Source organism: Peromyscus leucopus, chromosome 16_21 (assembly GCF_004664715.2).
Source record: "Peromyscus leucopus breed LL Stock chromosome 16_21, UCI_PerLeu_2.1, whole genome shotgun sequence".
NCBI lineage: Eukaryota > Metazoa > Chordata > Mammalia > Rodentia > Cricetidae > Peromyscus > Peromyscus leucopus.
In genome coordinates, this window is record NC_051084.1 from 70096970 (window position 1) to 70118739 (window position 21770).

At 38.3% G+C, this 21770-nt stretch overlaps 1 protein-coding gene across 1 annotated transcript in view; it reads right to left on the bottom strand.

Annotated features, from left to right (window-relative positions):
- Kcnh8 (potassium voltage-gated channel subfamily H member 8) overlaps positions 1-21770 on the bottom strand; it is a 373567-nt gene that overhangs the window by 17384 nt on the left and 334413 nt on the right. Inside the window, exons 12-15 of the mRNA XM_028890182.2 lie at positions 11927-11965; positions 4908-5266; positions 2889-2995; positions 709-785 (exon numbers count right to left, since the gene is read on the bottom strand). Coding sequence (XP_028746015.1) covers positions 709-785; positions 2889-2995; positions 4908-5266; positions 11927-11965 — 582 coding nt within the window. The remainder of the gene's footprint in view (positions 1-708; positions 786-2888; positions 2996-4907; positions 5267-11926; positions 11966-21770) is intronic.

Consider the following 21770-nt stretch of genomic DNA (forward strand, 5'->3'; position numbering starts at 1 on the left):
TATTGAAAAAAAAAGTTGCCACGTGCTGTCAAGGTTGGAGAAAGCACACTCTAACAGCAAAGAGGACCTGTGTAGTATCACACTCAATCACATTCAGGTCAAGTGTCCTCTAAAAGTCCCTGTCCTGGGGCAGACTGACCCCTCGGCCTATGACAGAAAGAGGAGAAAACAGCAAAAAGACAAAGAGATTTAAAATACACCCTTGAGAACAGCTAGAAGATAAACCATTTCTAATAGAGGTTGCTATTATAAAAACATCTACAGTGGGAATAGGAAGCCAGATGCTCGCCCATGGAGAGACCTCTTTGCTTTGCACAGGTCCCTTAGTGGGGAGCATCATCAGGCTGCTTATCAGGGCTTCCTTAGTGCCTTTCTGCTGGATGTTGTAAGCACCAGTGCCATGATGGTGCTTCTGCTTCTTTTCCCTCTGTGGTTATTCCCCGTGTCTTTGCTGGGTGTTATAAGGGTCTCAAGTGACTGCACTTTGTTATATATCTGCTGTATCTGTCTTGGACAATGGGTCAAAGGGCATGCATAACTATCTCCCTACTTATGCACGGGGAAATGGAGCTTGCTGAGTTACAGGATAGGGAAAAAGTCCCAGGGCCCTTTGAGGCTCAGGCAGTTTCTCTCCAGGGGCACAGCTGGTTATCCTGTCACACCACTTCTGCTGTAGGTAGAATTCTGATCTCCTTCTCCCCTCCATACCTCACTGTTGAGCTTGTTTATTTGCTGCTTTGTTTCCTCAGCCTTGATGAACAGAACAGCGGCTCCGACCTCCGGGTCTGAAAAGTGACACACACAAAGTGAGTCCTTAAGGAATATTCAAGCTTTGGGATGTATTCAAGCTTTGGGATGGCTGCAGTGTGGAAGGAAGGCTGTCACCTCAATGTCCCTGCTGCCTGAGCTCATGGGTTCTTCCTCCCCAGGACCAGACAAACCTTTGTTCAATTTTTGGGCAGCACCTGCTGTACTCTCAGGGGCAGTCTCACAGCACAGTGGTTGGTGACCACACTGGCTGCATGTGTTCCCACACACAGTCAGCATGTTCCAACGTCATACTCTTGTCTCTTCTCATTCTCACTGTCACTCCCCATGCCACACACACTGACCATGCTTCCCTTTTCCGTCGGAAAAGGGATTTGCTGTGCCCATGAGAACACTTCCATGTCTGTTTCAGGGGCTAATCTCTTTTGCTTCATATCTTTTACTGCACCACTCCCTTGCTCTTGTTTTTTAGTTCTCTTCTCTATCCAGGGTAAGAAGCACAAATAAATTATGTCTTTGTGAAAGAAAAGATTTGATGGGACAGATTAGCCTGTCCCTGATCAGCTGTGAGTAGAACACTTGTTTGTGGAGGAAGAAAAATCACTCAAAACAGATCAGAGTAGTCATAAGAGCCAATTTTACATAGATGCCTTGCAGTCACTCAACAAACCATTCCCATCATACACAATAGGCCAATACCCCTTTATAGGAAATGGCAGTGAATAAAGAGCCCAGCAAAGGGAGGAGACATTTAAAAGCAATTAGGCAGTGGGTTTGGATTTCATGCTAAAGGCTGGTATAAAACACTCAGGTTTTAAGCACTGAAGTTGAGCCACACAAGTATACTTATACTTTAAAAATGTTCTCTCTGCATTAAAAAGCAATGTGAACTCAGGGAAGAAATTTGGTGGCAACGAAAGCAAGGTGTAAGTGTGGTCGTAGAAGGACAGGTCTAGGCAGAACTGAGAGTCACTTCCAAGGCAGAAAAGAGAAATTGTTGCTTAAATATTTGAATATTAATGGTGGGACAAGGGAAAGGAGGAAGCCAAGAAATGAGTGGGTGAAAAGGGCAAGGCTCTTCATTGACCCCAGGGAACCACAAAGAAAACGTTGCTGCAGAGATTCATTACTGGCTTTTGTATTTTGTATTTTGATGTGACTATTATTTCCAAAGTAAATTCAATATATATAATTAGTTGAGTTAATGAATTAAGACTCTACTCTTTCTCCATTTGCATCAAGTCTTATGTGGACCCTCTGTTTTCCCAGAAGGCAATGAGTGCTAGGAAGGATTGCTAATTGCCAATAAAATGCTGAATTTACTAAACAGTAGAGCCTCATCCCTGTTGTTAAAACTATCCATTCAATATCTTTCTTGGGTTTGGGCTTATACAGGGGGCTGCTAGTTGGCAGGAGAATGGAACACAAGGATGTTAGCATTTGCTCAGAAGTGAGAATGACATGGCCAGGGAGTGCTGGTCTTGCATATCAGTTTTATTCATTTTGTTTTATCTACAAGCATTTAACAACTATTCAGTGCCCCATCTTTATTAACTGAAGGTATGTTTTCCTTATTTGTCATTTCTGGTCTTGATCATATTGACAGATCCTTTTTGTGAGGTTGACAGAGGGGGGAAGAGATCAAATTGGGCTTGAGTTGGAGATATCTTTATACTAATTCACTATCCTTACAGGTTGGTGTTTCATATTCAATTGTCCTACATCATTGCAAAGTTATTTATTCTGACAGTCTATAAGTATATAACCTCTCACCAAATAAATGTTTAAGTATTACCAATGTTTTCAGAGCATGCAACCAGAATGGTATTTCTTCTAGATAATGTTTTTGTAAATTTATCTGGATTTATAATAGGAAAATAGGGACACCCTCTGATGAATACCAGAAACTGGATACTCTGTTGGCCAGGGATGGTAAATGGCAGGGTAGGGGGCCCGATCAGAGGACAATTACAAGCAATGACCTTAGTAGCTGGAAGTGGCACAGATGCCAGTCAAATCACTGAGTGCCATGAAGAACCCCAGGAGATCAGCAGGCAACAGTGCCAGACAGCACACATTACAGAGAACATCACTCTTGAAGATGACTAACAGGTGCTTACCTCTGAGTGGAGGAGAAATTCTGGGCTCTGGCCTGATTTGTTCAGAGCCAAAGTCAAAAGTCTGAGTTTCCTCATTGCTATCGCCATCTTCAATTCCATCAACAATCCTGGGTCAAGTACAGGAAATCAGTCAGCTGTGCACTTACATTTATGAGTTCCAGAACTTATATAAGACCTCTAGGACATTTCATGTTCAATTTCTAAATTCTGGGTGCTACAAAGTTATGCTAGCCCCATAGTAACCAGTTTCTGAGATGACTCTAGGGGGCCTGACTACTAGTTCTGTATGTATAACATGCACTTCAGAGTTTGAAAACAAGTTTTAGAAGGAAGCATAAGCCATTTAAGGATTTCTGTATTTTTTATAACTAAAATTATAATATTTGGGACATATGGTATGACATAAAATATAATACCAAAGTTAATTGCATTTAGGGTTTATTCACTTTAAAATGTGGCAATTAGGAACTTTAAAATTATATATGTGGCTCACATTTTAGCTTACATTTTATTTTTGTTGGACATTGATGCTATAGAAATTAGATTTATTTATTCTAAGATTTAAAAATCAGATTAACACACACACACACACACACACACACACACACACACACACACATTTTACCTCCATCTAAAAGAAAACACTTTAACTTAATGACTGAAACATCACAGAAAACAAGTTCAATGATACCTCTAGACAAAGACCTAAAACTACTTATTTGAGTGTTAAAGAATTTCATTTATTTTCTCAATATGTTTGTTGTTGTTATTCTGGGAACTGAAGCTAGGGCATCATGAGAGCCAGGCAAATATGTTCCACTTAGCTCCAGCCCCAGCCTTAGTGTTTAAATCACTGAGAGTAGTTGAGTCTTTTTCCTTGGTAAATGGTATCTAGTTTGCTCACTGCTGAATATAAGTATGTTGTAGAAAATGTATACAGAAAGACAACACAATTCAAAAGTGAAAGTCCCCAGTCATTTACTGCAGCTATAAACATTTTGGCAAGTGTCCTTGTAATGCTCTTTATCGAAAAGAACACCAACTCATGGGACCAGCGTGCGATCCTCGTGTCCCTTCTCTTCCAGCTCTGAGACTTTTCTAACTAAAAGTTGTCATGCTTTCTTCATGTTCAGCCTAATGTGCAATACACAGATGCTGTAGTGTCTTTTCTGCAAGTGGATAAAGAACTAGTATATTAGAGTCATCATTTGGTTTACAAGTAGAGAAAGAATTTGTATCCAGTTTCCAGTCCTTACTGTTGCTGAGGTCTTTGACAGAATTTTTAAGTCTTAAGTTTATTTTTACAACATTATAGGAAGAAATAACATAAATGACTTCTCCAGACTCCAGGAAGACTAGGTACAAAAATGAATAGAAAATCACCTCACAAGGTGCATGGAACCTAGAAGCATTCAGGATATTTTCCTCACGTGGGTGCTCAGCTGGTGGGGTTCTAATGGTTCTCATTGCCTTCCTGGAACCACAGCATGGGTTTTCTACCATCTTAATATCCTGTAGTTGATTCTAAAGTGACTTTATTTCAGTGCAAATAAAACTAGCTTTACTAAAAAGAACAGAAATAAAACTAGCTTCAGTTATGCACAGTAACATGAAAGGACAACAGCCTGCAATCATTCATCATATCAACCTGTTGTTCCATAAAGACTTGGGGGTTAAGGGGTAACACTGAAGGGTCTTTCTCTCTTCAATTTTTATTGTGAATTCAATTATAAATTGCATTATATTAAGTAGAGATAAATTAGTACAAAAGAAGAAGTGATGAATATTTACTGGAACCCATTTAAATTATCGTACAATTTTCATAGCACACAATACACAGAAATCTGAGTAGATATGGTTAAAAAATTCACACATGGTTCAGGAAAACTGAACAACTGAGGTTGTGAACTTATGGGACAGAAAGGCTCAGAAGGCCAAATAATTTATTAGGCATGTATGTGAGCACATGCAGAAGTGTGGGTGCTCCCTTGGGAGACTGCTGTGCTGGTGAACTCTTACCTTGGACTGAGCTCTGGGGTTCCAGCACTATTCAGACTGCAAAGCTGCACTCTCAGGTTCTTCTCTTTCCTTCGGCCATGGTGAGGTGGTTCAGCCTCTTGCTTGGCTTTCCGGGAGTTAGCAGCGGAGACTCTGATGGGTGAGTGGAAAGGTACTGTCCCTGAGGCTAGTTGCTTTAGGCTTAATCCTAGGTAGCTCTTGTTGCCTACAGTCTTCTTGTGGTGTGAAGCAGAGGGTCCCCTTGTGTAGATAGGAGAGAGGGAGGTGGTCTCCTCTTCTTCCACCTCCTCCTCCTCTTCCTCATCTTCCACAATGGCTGGCAGTCTCTTGTTGATGCTTCCATTCCCCTTGGGCTCTGCCTAGATCAGTGGACAGTACAGATTAGCACAGATTGCCAAGAGGCACATCACTCATACCAGAGGTTCTACTGAAAAAGATCGAATTCCTTAGAGACTAGTAAACCTTTGCACATTGTGCTATTATTTTCCAAGTTTTAAAAGGTTTCCTAGTTTTCATCCCTGGGTTTACCTTTTCTGCTTTCCTGGTTTTAGCCCCCAATCATTCACTTAGACCTTAAAAATATTTGGGTGGAGAGCTGTGTGAAGATGTATTGTACATGCTTCACACCTAGATTTACTCAGCTACCCACTCATAATCATAATAGATGGCACTCTTTTAGGAATATGGACATTTTAATTTTATTGCAGGGTCTTGGGTTGTAGGATTTAAGGCTGCAGTGTCTTTAAGAGGAACCCACACTTGAGAATATAAGTCTCTATATTGGACTTCATGGAAACATGAAGCATCTGTGGCTTCCTTGCTTCTAGCTCCCCTTGTTTTTATAAGTCACTAACAAGATATAGAGCAAATTCCTGCTCCTTTGGAGAACCTTGAGATATGTAGGAAAAACAGTCTTTCCAGAATCCATCTCAAGAGCACCATGCTGTGAACCAGGGCATTCAGTCTCATCAGTCAAATAAGAGATGATAGGAGAGAAATAACTGATATAAAGCGAGAACATGGGTGGAAGAGGCTAGTCCCTCTTAACTATAATAACTAAAGTAAAGGCAGAGTAGCTGAGCAGCAGGTAGAAGAGGCTAACCACTCTGAATTATTGCAATGTTTCTTGCTTAGACCTAGACATGATCTCTCGACATGTTCACTAGTCACTTTACTTCCAGAAAATAAATTCATTATTCTGTGCTTCAGTTTCCTTTCAAAATCCAATTGTGTATATACACTAAACAATAGTTCCTAATGAAAATAATAGTTAACACTGAAAACACCTAGGATTATTATTGAAGTTTCATGATCTGCCATGGTGATTATGCAACAAGTACTTGGTTTATTGGTGTATTTGGATGTGTGGTATCTATAATAGTTACAATAAAACAAACAAACAAAAATACTGTGGTGGCTTTGAGTCCCTAGCTCATTTAGTTTAGGTGTTAGCCACTAAATCCAATAGACCATTAGTTCATTCAATTTTTTTGTTAATCTTAATACATAAAAATTTTTGAATAAAATAATGTTCCTAGCTACATATTCTTTGTAGCTACATATAATTATTCTAATTAACATTGAAGCTATGCATTCTTTACTGTAAAGTCATGGTGCTGCTTTTCTTTGTTTATTCTGTTTTTAATACCATTTAAAACTTTGTACTTTAACAAAAATTGGACCCTCATGGAATTATACAGGATCACTGTGTACTTTTATTGTAGAACAGAAAAATTAGCTTGCCCTGCTAAAGACACAACAGGGCAAACTTATCAAAGAAATAAAAAACCTGAGTACAATCTCTAATTAGGTCTGTTTATACTGGCATTGACAATTTATTCATTCCTTTATTTGAAGAAGTCTCCATTGGTTCTAATAGAATCCTCTGACTGATAACTTACAAAATATTTGTACTTATGTGAGTTTATTTAAGTCTTATAATTACACTTTGTCAAGGAGTCTTGGTGCCTTGAGCAAGTTTCTGGGAAACTGACTTTTACAATTAAGATGACAGATACTACTTATACCAAGAATTCATTCTCCTACAAGCATTATTGTAGACAAAACCTAAATGTGTGCTATTATTAGATAGCTAGCCTGTCATTAGCCTCTGTTTAGGAGAACTGGTGTGTAGTTCAAATGAGAAATGTTCCTGATGGTTTCAGATGTTTGAACACCTGGCTCCCAGTTTGTGGCTTGCTTGGGGAGGTGATGCAGCCTGCTGGAGGAAGTACATTAGTGGGGGTGAGTTTTGAGAGTTCATAGTTTCGCCCTAGTTCCAGTTTGCTCTCTCCGTTTAGTGTTTGTGGCTGAGATGTGATCTTTCAGCTTCATGCACTGGTCACCATGCCTGCCTGTGGTCATGCTCCCTGTCATGATATCCCTCATCTCTCTGCAACTGTAGACCAAATAAACTCCTCCTTCTATGATTTGTCGTGGCCATGGTGTTTTAATCACAGCAATGGAAAAGTAACTAAAGCAACTAGTTACTTTCTTCAGGGCATCTGTGTGGAGCACGTGCTTCTCCATGTTGCTGCAATACTCTTATACACTACCAAGAAGTTCTACTACAGAGCTCTCCTTTCACTGCGGTACTTTTCTTCACTGACTGTCAAATGCTTTCATGAGGCTGCACTGGGATTTTGATAGTCAAATTTGAATCTCAAATTGGCTTCTTGGTGTTCTGCTAGAACTGCTGCCTCAGACTCACAGATGTCTGGTCAAATGGTCTAAAAGGCAGGACAAAGTCTTGTGCTAAGTGTATGGTTACACATATTCCTGAAGTCCTAGGCCTTACTTTCTAGCTATAACCTTGGTAGGAACATAATCCTTATGAATCATGGCTTCCTTATCTTCAAATTAGGAACAGAGTGAAGAGAATATTAAACATTGAACATTAGATTATGTAAATTAGATATTAAATAATATAAAATTAAGTGCTCAATATTTAAAACATTAGGAACTGTAACCTGGAATTTTGATCTAAAATAATCTCTTTCTCCCTTAAGTTTTTTTTTTCTTTTATTTTTTCAAGACAGGGTTTCAATGTGAACAGTCTTGTCTGTTCTGGAATTCACTTTGTAGATCACACTGGCCTCGAACTCACAGAGATCCTCTGCCTCTGTCTCCCAAGTGCTGGGTGTAAAGGCATGCACCACCACTGCCCAGTTCTTACACTGTTTTTTTGACAGAGAATTTTAGGATAGCAATAGAAATGAACCAGGACAGTGATGATGATGAAAATGGCATCTACACCAGGGTAGAGGCTGGTTACTCCTTCTTATACAAGCTTTCCTCTGTCTTACTTAAAAGGTTGGTAGCAATCCCTGGGACTATTGGCAACAGAATGTCCTAGGTAGCTTTAATTGTCAACTTGATACAGCCCAGAGTCATCAGAGGAAAACCTTCAGTGAAGAAATACCTAAATCAGAAGTACAAATCAGACCATGTACCCATACAGATCTCAGTATTACGATTGCTTCCCATTATTACCAACACAGGTAGGGAACACACCTCCATTTTGACCCTTAGCCACTCCAGGCAGTGAGTCTTGGGAAGGTAAGAGCCCAGTCCTCTAAGCTTCCATGTGGCTAATGAGAACCCTACTATACACAGAAGGGAAACTTCTAAACTAAAGACAGCTAAAATGGAGAGTCAGAAAATTCCTGGGATCCGTCTCAGCACCAGGGCTGCACACACATGCTATCATGCCTGGCTTTGATGTGGGCTCTGGGGATCTTATGCCATACAAGTGTTTTACCCCTTAAGTCATCCCCACAGTCCTTCAGATAAAGATTTCCAAAGTGTACTCGTGAAAATTCCCACAAAAGAAAAAAAAGCAGATCAATCCAGTCTAGGCTGTATAGAGGAAAGTTAGCAACACAAGGAAAAAGTTAGAAAAACAGATGGGGCAATCAGCAATGTGGAAGCAGAAGTCAGCAACATGGAAGAGAAACTTAACAAGAACACTTAAATTTTGAAAGAAATTAAAATGTCGAATGGAAAGCTTAGTGAACTAAATAAAAAAAAAAACACAGTGGCAATCATCATCAGTAGATTTGATAAAACAGAAGAGACTACCAGGGTTGGGACACGATATGGAGGAAATACTATAATTAAATATCAATTAGGGAGAAAAATAAATGAACATAACTCCAATATCCAAGAATTCTTAATATAATCAAAAGTTCAAACTTAAGAATCTACAGTATATAAAAATAAACAGAGATTAAAAACTGAAGTAGTAGAGAATCCAGACAATGGAATGATAGTAAAAATTTCCCTAACTTAGAGAAAGAAATGGACACCAGAATGCAAAATGTATTTAGTACCCCAAATGGACATGGGCAGAAAAGAACTTCTCTGTAATAAAATAGAGCCAAGATGTCAGAAACACAAAGCAAGAAGCAATATTTAGGGGTAAATTCCAACTCACCTTACAAAGACAAACACATCAGAATAACATCCAAACTTTCACCTGCAACCATAAAAGCCATGGAAGAGGGAATGACATGTATTAAGTCATTAAATTAAATAACTGTCAATCAAAATTGTATACACCGTAAAGCTGTCTTTCAAAATTGATGGTAAATGAGAATATTTTAAGACTAGCAAAAACTAAGGTGCTCCATGACAGCAATGCCAACATTAGAGAAGGCACTTAAAGGGAGAGAAAAGTCTCCTGGGAGCACAGGAAAGAAAACACTTTATGAGAAGAGAGAGGAAAAGAGGAAAGCTGAGAAAAAATCCACAATGTCCAAAATGTAAACCAGAAAATCCCTAATATTAAGAGAAGAAAGAATATACACAATGATCTAATCAACCAGGAAGACAAATAATAAAATCACAGTACTTGATAAATATCTCTCAATAAAAACCTTAAATATAAATAGCCTCAATTCACCAAAAAAAGAAAATTAGACTGATTTTCTAGATTAAAAAATTATTTCTGGCTATCTTTTGTCTCCACAAAATATTGGCAAAGACACTGATAGGCAGACAGTGCCTACAAGAAGAAAGTCTCTATGTTAAGGGAATGGTAGGCCAAAACAAGCTGTCTTGGCTATTCTGATCTCTAATAAAGAAGACTACAAGCCAAAACTAGAAGGGACGAAAAAAAGGCTAGGGCATATTAACAAAAGGAACAAAAGATACAGCAATTATAAATATAAATGCATCAAAATTACAACTCCTAATTTCATAAAGTAAATATTAATGGGCCTAAAAGCTCACATACGTTCTCATATATCAGTAGTGGGTGACTACTATTATTCATGTGCTTAGCATTTACAAGTTAAACTAAATTATTGTGGAATATTATTTTAACTATGTAAAGATGTGTTACATTTGTTTATGGTGCATTTCCTTAATTATGTGAAGATGTGTTGCATTTGTTTCATGTTGCCTGCCTAAGGCACCTGATTGGTCTAATAAACACCTGAATGGCCAATAGCTAGGCAGAGAGGAATAGGCATGGCTGGCAGGCAGAGAAAATAAGTAGGAGGAGAAATCTAGGCTCAGGAGAGAGAGGAAGAAGGAGAGAATCAGGAGAAAGAGAGGGACATGCCCAGGGCCAGGCCAGGCAGTCAGATACTGGAGGAAGCACAAAAGTAAGATATACACAAAGAAAGAAAGGTAAAAAGCCCCAAGGCAAAATGTAGATAAATAGAAACAGATTTAAATAAGAGCTAAGATAATGCAGAACATTCATAACTAATAAGAAGTCTCCATATCATGATTTGAGCAGGTTGGTGGCCTAAAAATTTAAGCCTGGTACACTGAATGCAATGCTCTAATTTTAAACTATGACCCTTTCATGCCACTGACAGAATAGTGTGTGTGTGTGAGAGAGAGAGAGAGAGAGAGAAAGAGAGAGAGAGAGAGAGAGAGAGAGAGAGAGAGAGAGAAGGAGGGAGGGAGGGAGGGAGAGAGGGGGAGAGAGGGAGAGAGAGAGAAGGAGGGAGGGAGGGAGAGAGGGGGAGAGAGGGAGAGAGAGAGAAGGAGGGAGGGAGGGAGAGAGGGGGAGAGAGGGAGAGAGAGAGAGAAGTGGCTAAATATAATATCATTGATATCATTGCTGAAAGCAGTGGACATTAAAAACAATGATTTAGCCACAGTAAATGTTGGAAGCAACATATGGATACAGATGGATAGCATCTGTGTGTTATTTGGGTCAGAAAAGCACTTCTCTTGTAAAACTCTGGTAAAAATTTTAGACAAAGATTTCTCATTCTTTTCCCATACCATGTTTTATGTGATGTTTAAAAATAAGGAGCAGTGCTATCTGTGTGGCTGATGTGACACAGACAGACAGACAGGCCACATGGAGAGAAGCAAAGAGATCAGATCAGGCTTGAAGTGACTCCAATCAGAAGATTCATTTCTTTAATGTGGCATCACCACAACAAGCCTAGTGCAAAGCAGTTGGCATTAAGGAATGATAAAGACCAGGGAAGTAACTGATGAAATAGAGAGCAAAGTACCATGCATAGACTCAATCAAACAAAAATTAACATTTTGAAATAACAAAGCAAATTGGCAACCCTTTTTCAGAGGAACTGAAAGTAAAACAAAATCCAAATTAATAAAATTAGAAATAATTCAAAAGAAATCCAAAGGATTGAAAACAAATACTTCAGAAACTTTATTTTTAAAAAAATATAGAAGAAATGGATATAATCCTAGACATTATGCTCTTGCATGATATAAACAATGTAAGCAAGAAATGGGGCTTGAAGAGTTATCTTTGCTTCTCTACAAAGAAAACCTCAGGGCTGGACTCACTGCTGAATTCTATTAAACCTTTAAGGAAGATCTAACAGCAACATTCCTCAAAATGCTCTGTAAAATGGAAAGAGAAAGAACACTACCAAACCTCATTCTATGAGGCCAGTCTTATCATGACACCAGAACTAGATAAGAACAAAACATTCAGAACCATGGTTGAGTTCTAGGTCAGCCTTGGCCACATAGCAAAGCAAAATCAAAAATCAAAAATATAAAACAAAAGCCAGCCATACCTGTGAGACTGCTGATTTGTTTGATAATCTTGATATTACCTGAAAGAACAAACAGACTGTTTAACAACCATTTAAACCTTTTCAATGGAATATACATTTCAAGAAGCGTGTGTTCCTGTAGAAGAGAAGAGTTTGCTAAAAGGTGCTTCTAAAAGGTCCCACCCTCTAAGACCTCTACTGATCAATGTGCATCATAATAGAAATGGCAAGTTGATTGCCTCTCACCGGACATACCATAAGCCACAGCACCAAGCTGAAGCCCACCATGGTCTGCAACCCAAGTTGAATGTCTACCTACAGACACAGCAGGCGGGTCCCCCCCCCCCCCCACTGGGCTTTCCTAATCTCTCATGCAGAGTTCTCTTGTTTTCCCTTCAGCTCTGTGAAAGCCAATGTCCTCCTTGATTTGACTTCTTCACCATCTGCCTCCCTTCTTGCTTGACTGTTGGCAAGAGATGAGATCTGTTTCACTCACTGAGGTGTTCTTTTTGGGATAAAGTCTCAGGGATCACAGTCTTCAACAACTGAATTTAAGATCACATTACTCACAAAAAAAGAAAAAAAGTCCTGACAATCAAATTGAGACATGCTATCAAACACAAGATAGATTTCAATCCTCGACATGCAAAGATATACCTTAGAATAACTTATGACCTCAGAACATACCTGTATAAAATTAATCTGCAGAACTGCAAAAATTACCCTAAAACACTTATTTTCTATGATTTATAAAAAGCTCTAGAAATTATGACATATCCTGACATATCTGATATAACCCATATCTTTTAAACCTAATTACAAATTCTTTTATTTTTATGTGCTAATAGAAGCTATAAATTAACATAATTTTATTCACATGTGCAAATACACTTGAAAATAGTTCACATGGTGAGCCAGACATATTTTCTAAATCTGTCTCCCATTCATTATTTTCACCCTGAGATGATTAGGGAAGAAGATCTGTCATTATTTATGCACATGTGGCATCATTATTGCTGTGCAAATACATGTTTCATCAATGTTTAATTTTATGAAAGTAGTCAGCCCATTCTGCATCTGCTTAGTTGCCTAAATATGCATTAATCAGAAGCGTTTTAGACATAAGTTTGCAATAATTCCCCAAACAGTGACAAATAAGACAGCTGAATAATTAAAAATGTGAAAAACAAGACAAAATTACGGTGCTCTTGATATTATGGTAGACATGAAAATGTGCTTCAAAAAATCCTGTTAGTTACAGCTTGGGCTAAAGAAAGAACAATGATATCTAGGAAGTTTTAATACCCCCTTGTTACAGATGTCTGAGAAAGGATGAGAGAGATGGTGAACTTAAAGTCCTGGGATGTGGGTAAGCACCCAACTCCATCCAAGTCTCCCAACTTTAGGTTGATTTGCGTCTGAGTCTCAGGTGAACTTTCTCTATTAGTGCCTCTCAGGCATCCCTGTGTCTATGAGTCAACATGGGATCTCATTAGAAGATATGTTATGATGCAGCAGGTCTGAGCTGGGTTTGAGAGTGCATGTTTGCAGCACATTTCTAGGTGTTATTGATGCTGCTGACCATGAGCAAATAAATCTGAGGGCAAAGCACTATGGATACATCATTCTTTGCCTGCCAATTAAGAATTCAGCATTTGATTTGAAAACACCTTGGCAGTGGTTTCCAGCATTATGCCTTTTTACTCTCATTGTGATCCTTTAAGGTAGGTGTTAGATATAAACTTTAAAATATCTATATTGCTAAACAGGAGATAAAATTACTAGATAATATAAAAACTTTCTCAAGGTTTCAAGCCAGCAACAGATTAGGAGCTGGGAAGTGAGAGCAGGTTAGGCAGCTACAGGGAGCAAACATGAGCACACATTTTTATTTTACTTTTTGAAGTTTTATTATTGTTAACACTTATATTAAAATATCACTAAAGCATTTCCTCCTATTTCCTTCCCTTCTTCCAACAATGCCCACCATGGCTCCCCACATCAATACCTACCAAACTACTGGCCTCCTCCTCCCTTCTTGCTATTGTTGCAGGTATCTAACATATTAATGCACAAATATATAGATATAACTTGCTGAGTCTGCCCAGTGTTGCATGTGCATGATTTCAGGAGTGACCACTTGGTACTGGATAACCAATTAGAGTATTCCCCTATGGGGGAAGACTACTTCTCTTGTTTTCAACATGCCTTAGTTGCCTGTAATTATTTGTTTAGATGTCCAACCATATTTTCAAATATGACTTGTATGGGATGTATTTCTACTTATTTACTTTTTTGTTGTCCTTGATAAACAAACATGGCCTTATGTCATCTCTTACTGGACTCATCCATGGTCTAGAGTGAAGCCGGGTTAATTATATACTATAACACACACACATATATACATATATGTAGTTCATATACTATATATGTGCATTTGTATTTGGTAAATTTCCAGCATAGATTCTTTGAATTAATGCAAACAATAATAGGTTCAACCTATATTGTTTGCTCCCAGGGTCTGTGGAAGAGTCTAACAACCAGCTGAGGATTCTAATCTGAGGGATATTCAATGGATCTAAGCACACTGAGTTCTTTAGTCCATTCACTTTATTCTTCTAAGTCAAGTCTATCTATCTGCACAGTTTCTTTTCTGTTCTCTTACTTAGCTCCTCTCGGTCCCTCCTGCTCTCAGTCTCTCCTGCTGTTCTCTCATCATTCTACCTAGTTCTTTCCATCTCCATCCTCATCTCTGTTGTTCTCAATCAATTATTTTCTTGCTTTTCTCTCATAACTGTCAAGGTCTTTTCCATCTTCTCTCTCTTTGTTCCCCCAAGCATATATATCTCCATTCATTAACAACTTGTCAGTAAAAACTGCAAAACAAACTCTCAGGGACAAATATTGATAAGAGTCACACTTGGCAAAGACTTAGCTTATTTGGTGATTGACAACAGCTGTAGGTTGTAAAAAGTTCTGGCTATCTCTTAAAGGGATAGCTACAAAGGTTACAAGGAAAGAAATTAAACCAATGAGGGATTTAAGGAAAAGGCAAAGAATATGTGTACTATTTTATGTGATTAATAATATCTAGATATGGTTAGTCAGTTAACAGCCTTTTTCTGTTAGTCACCTGAATCTCAGGACCTATATAATTAGTCTACTGAGCCAAAAATCTTACATTAAAAACTGGTGTAGAATTAAATACAAAGTGTTAATTGTTATTTGAATTAGAGTGGGGAGGTGCCAGTGGAGAAGGCTTAGGGCAACATAGGTGCTATTGATCTCTTGAGGACTAAAATATATAAGGCCAGACACCTGCACTATCACTTCTGGTTCTCTATAATTCTTCTGAAGAGTGTTGATCTAACAAGGCTAGGCACCTGCAATTCTGCTCTGTGAAAGTTCTATGAAGACACTTTGTCTGGCCGATATTTACTGTGTCATTGGCTAAAGATGGAGAACAAGACTTCTAAGTGTCTACAGTCCACATGGAACAATAGATCTAGTTATGAAGTCTATTTTAGTATGTTTCTATTCATAAAAATTGTACAGTTAAACAAGAAACCACCTTCTAGATTATCTACAATTATGTGTGCTCATAAGATTGAGATGCAATCATGAGATTACATGTACACATAACATGGCAATGCACATTAAATGGGGAGAATCATAGCTGTTATTGCACAAAAATAACAAGAGACAGCCAGATCATTCAAAAGGCAGTAATTCCATAACACCTTGCATGATGATTCCTCTAACAGAACCCTTAGTTCTGATAGGTTGACCTTCTGAACACTATTTGTCATTGCTGTATACTCTCATGGATTTTTGCTACCAGTGGCTCTCAATATTGAATAAATAAATTTATTTACATATGATATTAAATGCTCACGTTTAAAAAGTACCATGATGCATTCATTCTTGTAACTAACACTTCATGCTGAGCTAGCTCATGTAATGGAAACCCAGGAATTTACAACTAAACTTGACCCAACAGCTTCTGGCACAATGTGTTCCACACCTACTTGGTAACAGAACACCTTGAGAACTTGAAAAAATGTCTTTAACAAATCAGACTCTAACATGCTAACTCTAGTAGAAATCTCTTTCAGTTAGTACTGGGTGGGGTATAATAACCCAGTCCAGGTTAGGTTAGAAGACCTGCACAAGGTAGACCCAATCCATTTCAGCATCGATAAAGAAGGGCCTCATGAGAACCCATCCATAGCTGAAGAGCTATTGTCATTTGATGGCTGCTGAGTGGGGAGAATCAGTTTTCTTCAGGCATATAGTCTCTCCGCGGGTTGCCTTTGCTTCCATGGATGATCCCACGCTCAAGTGTTGTAGACAGCACTAATTGGACTTAGTGGGTTATATACTAAAAAGATAACCGTGAAGTTATATACTAAAAGGATAACCAACATGAAGTCAGGAGAGGGAAAAGGTGGTGGGGAGATTCATTTCCCAGCTCCAACTGTTCCTGATTTGAAGTCAATTTGAAGTCAATTCCTGATTTGGTCAGAGTAACCTGACCAAAAGAATTTACACTGCTTAAAATAACTATATTCAACTGAATCCCACATCCTTGTGATCTGTTTCCAATCATGCTACATTGGCTCCACTTTAGTCTGTAAGATCAGACACTGGCATGGTAAGAAAGCACAAGAGCGGGGTTTAGAAGACATTCAGGATACCCTCTGATCAGTTACCTTCTGAACCATGTCAATTAAATAAGATGCTTGGATTTGGTGTGAAAAAATCACACATCCCAACTCCAGTGGGTATCTCAATACTAATGTAAAACATAAAGCATAGTATGCTGCCTAGGAAACCAATTCCACAGTGACTGGGAGCACTGAACAGTTCTTTTTGTTGAATACTGTTGTAGTCAGCAGACTGAAATGGGGGCACTTTGCTTATGTAGACTTAGTAAAGCTCACCTAGCCATAAGAAAGTTACCACAGAAGGTAACAGGCAAGCTCTACATGGCCAAATGCACATGTACATTTGCTTAAGAAAATCTCTGAAATTTTAGCATGAGAAGGTGTTCATCATGTCCTTCATACTTTTACCAAATATTCAATGGCTGCTCACAGTCAGTATGATGTAAGGTTTCTAAGATTAGTTTTGTTATACTCAGGATGGTGACACACATGCATTATGTGGAAAGTATTATTGACTAAATATTTGGTTAAAAATGCATGTCTGTGAAAATTTTCAATGAAATTATAAGACAATGAAATTTAGGATGACTCATGCCTGTAGTCGTATTTATACATTTCTACTGGGGCTCAAAGATGGATGTTGACAGAATAAAAAATTGTATGGTAAAATACACCTGACATATCTCCAATTTTCACCCTAGGTCTCTTTCTAATATCTCCACAAAAACTACTTTCTTTATGGGAAAAAAGTCATTCTCCAGTTATGTACACATGAATGTGTGTTTCTATTTCTTTTCTTATGCAATTTTATATTATGACTTGGGATTTTAATTAGAAGTTAGACATTGCCTAAATGTCTTAAAATAAATGGTGAAGAATCTAAGGAAGAGGTTTGTTGGAAGAAGAGTGAGCAATGGCTCCTTCCCTGAATTGTGCTATATAGACAAGTTAGAGTTATCATATGAGAAGTGTAATGACTGGTTTTAACTTTGAACTTGACACTCTAGAACCACCCAAGAAGAGAGTCTCAATGAGAGATTGTGTAGATCAGGTTGGCCTGTGGAGATGTCAGGAGGAAGCTAGCTGAGCACTAAGCATTCAAGCATTCATTCTCTCTTTGCTGGTGACTGTGGGTATGACTGACCAGCCTCTTCAAGTTCCTATACCCCTGACTTCCCCACAATGGTGGACTACAGCATGGAATTATGAGCTAAAATAAACCATTTCTTCTAAAATAAACCATTGCTTCTGTCACATAAAATGGAAAGGACACTCTAAGAAAGAAACCTAGTGACAAAGTCACATCTGAAGTATAAGGAGAATCACAGTTGACACCCAGGAAGTGGCCTCCTCTTATCAATGTAGGAAAAAGATGGGGCAAGTCAGTTATAAATGAGTATAAAACATTTATAGTAAGTCATTCTTAAAATGGTGGTTGTTGTTGTTTGTTTTTTACTCTTTTGGGAGGCCTGCCATCCAGCTCCCAAATAAATCACATATGGAGGCTTATTCTTAATTATGAATGCCCAGCCTTAGTTTGGCTTGTTTCTTGCCAACTTTCCTTAACTTTAAATTATCCTGCCTACCTTTTGCCTCTGGGCTTTTCTTATTATCTTACTTCTGTAAATCTTACTCTTACTCCATGGCTGGCTGTGTAGCTAGGTGGCTGGTCCCTCAAAATAATAAAAAACCATCAACAACATTTTGACACCCAATGTGGGGCCATATTTCCATGTAGGGCCTGAGATAGCTGAGGAAAACAAAAAGATATGGCTCCTTTAAGAGTTTCTGCCTTAAAGTAAGCCCTTGAGCAGCCAGCATGTTAAGTAAGAACAAAAAACTAAGTAAAAATGCCTGCCACAGTGCAAGCATCAGCATTTTAGAGCTCTAGGAAGGTCAAATGCGGTTCCTGGTCAGACAAACCTCTGACCATGAGTTTCACACTTGGTTTTTACAACCCGAAAAGTGGGCAGTGCCAGCCAAGAGCCACATGCAGAGGGTTAGCAGTTTAAAGTTTGCTCATGTCGTCAAAAATGACTAAAGATATGCAGTAAAAGAGGTCCAGATGGAAAAACCTCTAACAAGATTCCAGTGTGTTTTGCAATGTGTATAGGCTTAAGAAAGAAAGAAAAAGGGTATGGAGAGTCATAGAAAGAAATAGTTTAAAAATAGTAAAGTCTTTAAAGAGAGAAGTAAAGAAATATAAAAGAGTATAAGCCACGTAGAGATGAGAGATACACATGGAGTCTAGATTCTGTATGTTATTGTGTTGATTTTGAATTTTTTGATGGTTAAAAAGTAAAGGACAGATGCAAAGAGCCCTGGAATTGAAAGAGGAACTGTTGAAATAAATCAGCCTATAAACTTTAGGAATGCCTTAACTTTTAAAAAGTCAAAAAATGTATTTTTCAAGTGGAAATCAAAAATGCTTTGGAGTTTTGTTCCTACAGGAGATGACAGGCTGTGGATTCCTCCAGGGTTAATATAGATCGGGTCTGATCAGGCAAGACCTCCTGAAACTTGACAGGTGATATCTATCAGCAAACGTTACTGCTGGTCTTCCTGGGACTTGATCATTATCTCAAAATTTTCTTTCTGAGACCCTAAAAATACTTCACCCACAGACAGCAGAAAGCAGTTTGCAGAATACTATGCCCACATACGGAGGTACGTTGTCTTTGGTTATTTGGTGGGTCATGGATGTTTGTTATATTTAGGGGAATATAGGAATATAGGATAAAAAGACAACTATTAATCTCAGATGTTTTGCATTGGCATGATTTTGGTATATTGATACAAATTTAAAGTTAATTTTATACACTGTATATAGGTTTTGATTCTTGTCTAAAGGCTTTTTGTATATTGATGCAAATTTATGGTTGTTTTTGTTACCACATATTGTATATCTATTTATACTCTTGTTTAAGGTATTATACCTATGCAGTTCATTTAAAAATGTAAGGTAAAGTTCTAGTTTTTAAAAGCTACTATTATGAACTATATAGGATAATCAGGAAACATAGGTTAGCAGTTATTATTTATAACAATCAAATTTGTACATATGTTAGGTATGCTTTCCAGATCATATAGAGATCTATTTTAGATAGAAAGATGGTCTTCAATCCTTTCAAAGACCTATAGAATGTGGCATTTAAAATGTTTTACTAATGCCGGGCGGTGGTGGCACACGCCTTTAATCCCAGCACTCAGGAGGCAGAGGCAGGCGGATCTCTGTGAGTTCGAGGCCAGCCTGGACTACCAAGTGAGTCCCAGGAAAGGCGCAAAGCTACACAGAGAAACCCTGTCTGGAAAAAAAAATGTTTTATTAACATAAAATTTTTCATGACAATGAGACACATCTGCTCCTGGTAGCACCAATTTACTTCAGAGAAGATAATGGGCATTGAAGAAACTCCTGAAGGAGTTTGCTTTCATTTGTGGCAAGGTTAGCCATTGGTCACAGAAACTGCTCTTGCTGTTGACTGCTGTCAATGTGCTGAGCAGACTGGACATGCAGGACACACAGGAAAAAGACTATTAAACTTTGCCAAAACAAGGCAGGACAGTCCTTCAAAATTCCTGCTTCACAGAAGAGTTTGCCAGATATTCTGCAGGACACACAGGAAAGTGACTGCTGAGCTTTGCCAAAGCAAGACAGGATAGTCCTTTAAACTTCTTGCTTCACTGAAAAGTTTGTCAGGTACTCTGGGCCTGTAAGGTGAAGATGAATGCCTCAATGTTGCAGAGAAACTTTGGGTGACTGTCCAGGTAGCCAAATATCTCTGTTGTTAAATAATATTACATCCTTCTGGGTCTTTGATGGAGTTGAAGACTAGATACTTATAACTGAAGTTTTCTTTTGTTATGATAGAAAGTAAGTTAGGTGTAAAACTTTGGACTCACTAAGATGGGATAGATAATGGATTTTTCTCTGAATATGGTAACTACAAATGGACAGAATATTGTGAATGTAATCCTTATTTGGTAATTGACATTGCAGATAGTCTTACTATGTTTAAGTTAAAAACTTTTTTTTTTGTTTAGACAAAAGGCGGGGGGATGTTGTAGAATATTACTTGAAGGTATGTTACTTTTGTTTATGTTGCATTTGTTTAACTCTGAAGCTGTGTTATTTTGCCTGTCTAAAACACTTGATGGTCTAATAAAGAACTGAATGGCCAATAGCAAAGCAGGAGAAAGGATAGGTGGGGCTGGCAGGCAGGGAGGATAAATACAAGGAGAAATCTGGGGTGAGAAAAAAGCAGCAGCCAGAGAAGGAGGAGAACTCCAGGGGCCAGCCACACAGCAAGCCAGGAAGTAAGAGTAATGAAAAAAACCTAGAGGCAAGAGATAAGTCAAGGAAAGCTGGCAAGCAACATACTAAGCTAAGGCCATGCATTTAGAATTAAGAATAAGCCTTCATGTGTGATTTATCTGGGAGCTGGGTGGCAGGATCCCCACCCACCCAAAAGAGCACAAGAGAAAAAAAACAACATGACCTAATCCAACTATGTATATACTCCTACAAAATGATTGCTGTTTTTTTTTTTTTGGTGTGTGTGTGTGTGGTGTGTGTGTGTGGTCTGTGTGTGGTGTGGTGTGTGTGTGTGTGTGTGTGTGTGTGTGTGTGTGTGTGTGTGTGTGTGTGTAGTTCTTTTTAAAAGAGCTTTTCTAGTTTTTTGTTTTCTAAGCTTATGTCCATGGTACTGAACAGGGACAATCTGCTCTAATGGGGAAGATGCATGCATGAGTATTTTCAGAAACCTATGCTCTTTAATTTCAGTTATTTAGCCTTTGAACCTATTGCACCTGACCACTTGCTAGCCTGTTTTTTTAGGGTTTGCAACATTTCATTTTTTGAAGGAATGACTCTGGCTTTAGAACTATGAGTATTAATCCTAATCCAACCCTAACCCTAATTATAGGTCTAATGCTTAAGGCTTACAGATCTTCATCCATGGCTCCCTGACAGGATTCTGTTTGGTTTTCTTCCATATACAATGCCAGCATTTGTTATTAATCACCAGGAAGGAAATGTGGCTAGTAGGCTTAAAGAAAAATGTAAACTGTATAATCTAGGATACGAAAATATTTCATTTGGCCATCCGGATCTGGAAGTATTTATGAGAGAAAATACAGTGATACAGAACAGTCACCATATGCTCTGCTTTCAGGGACTCTAATCTTAGCAGAAGAAA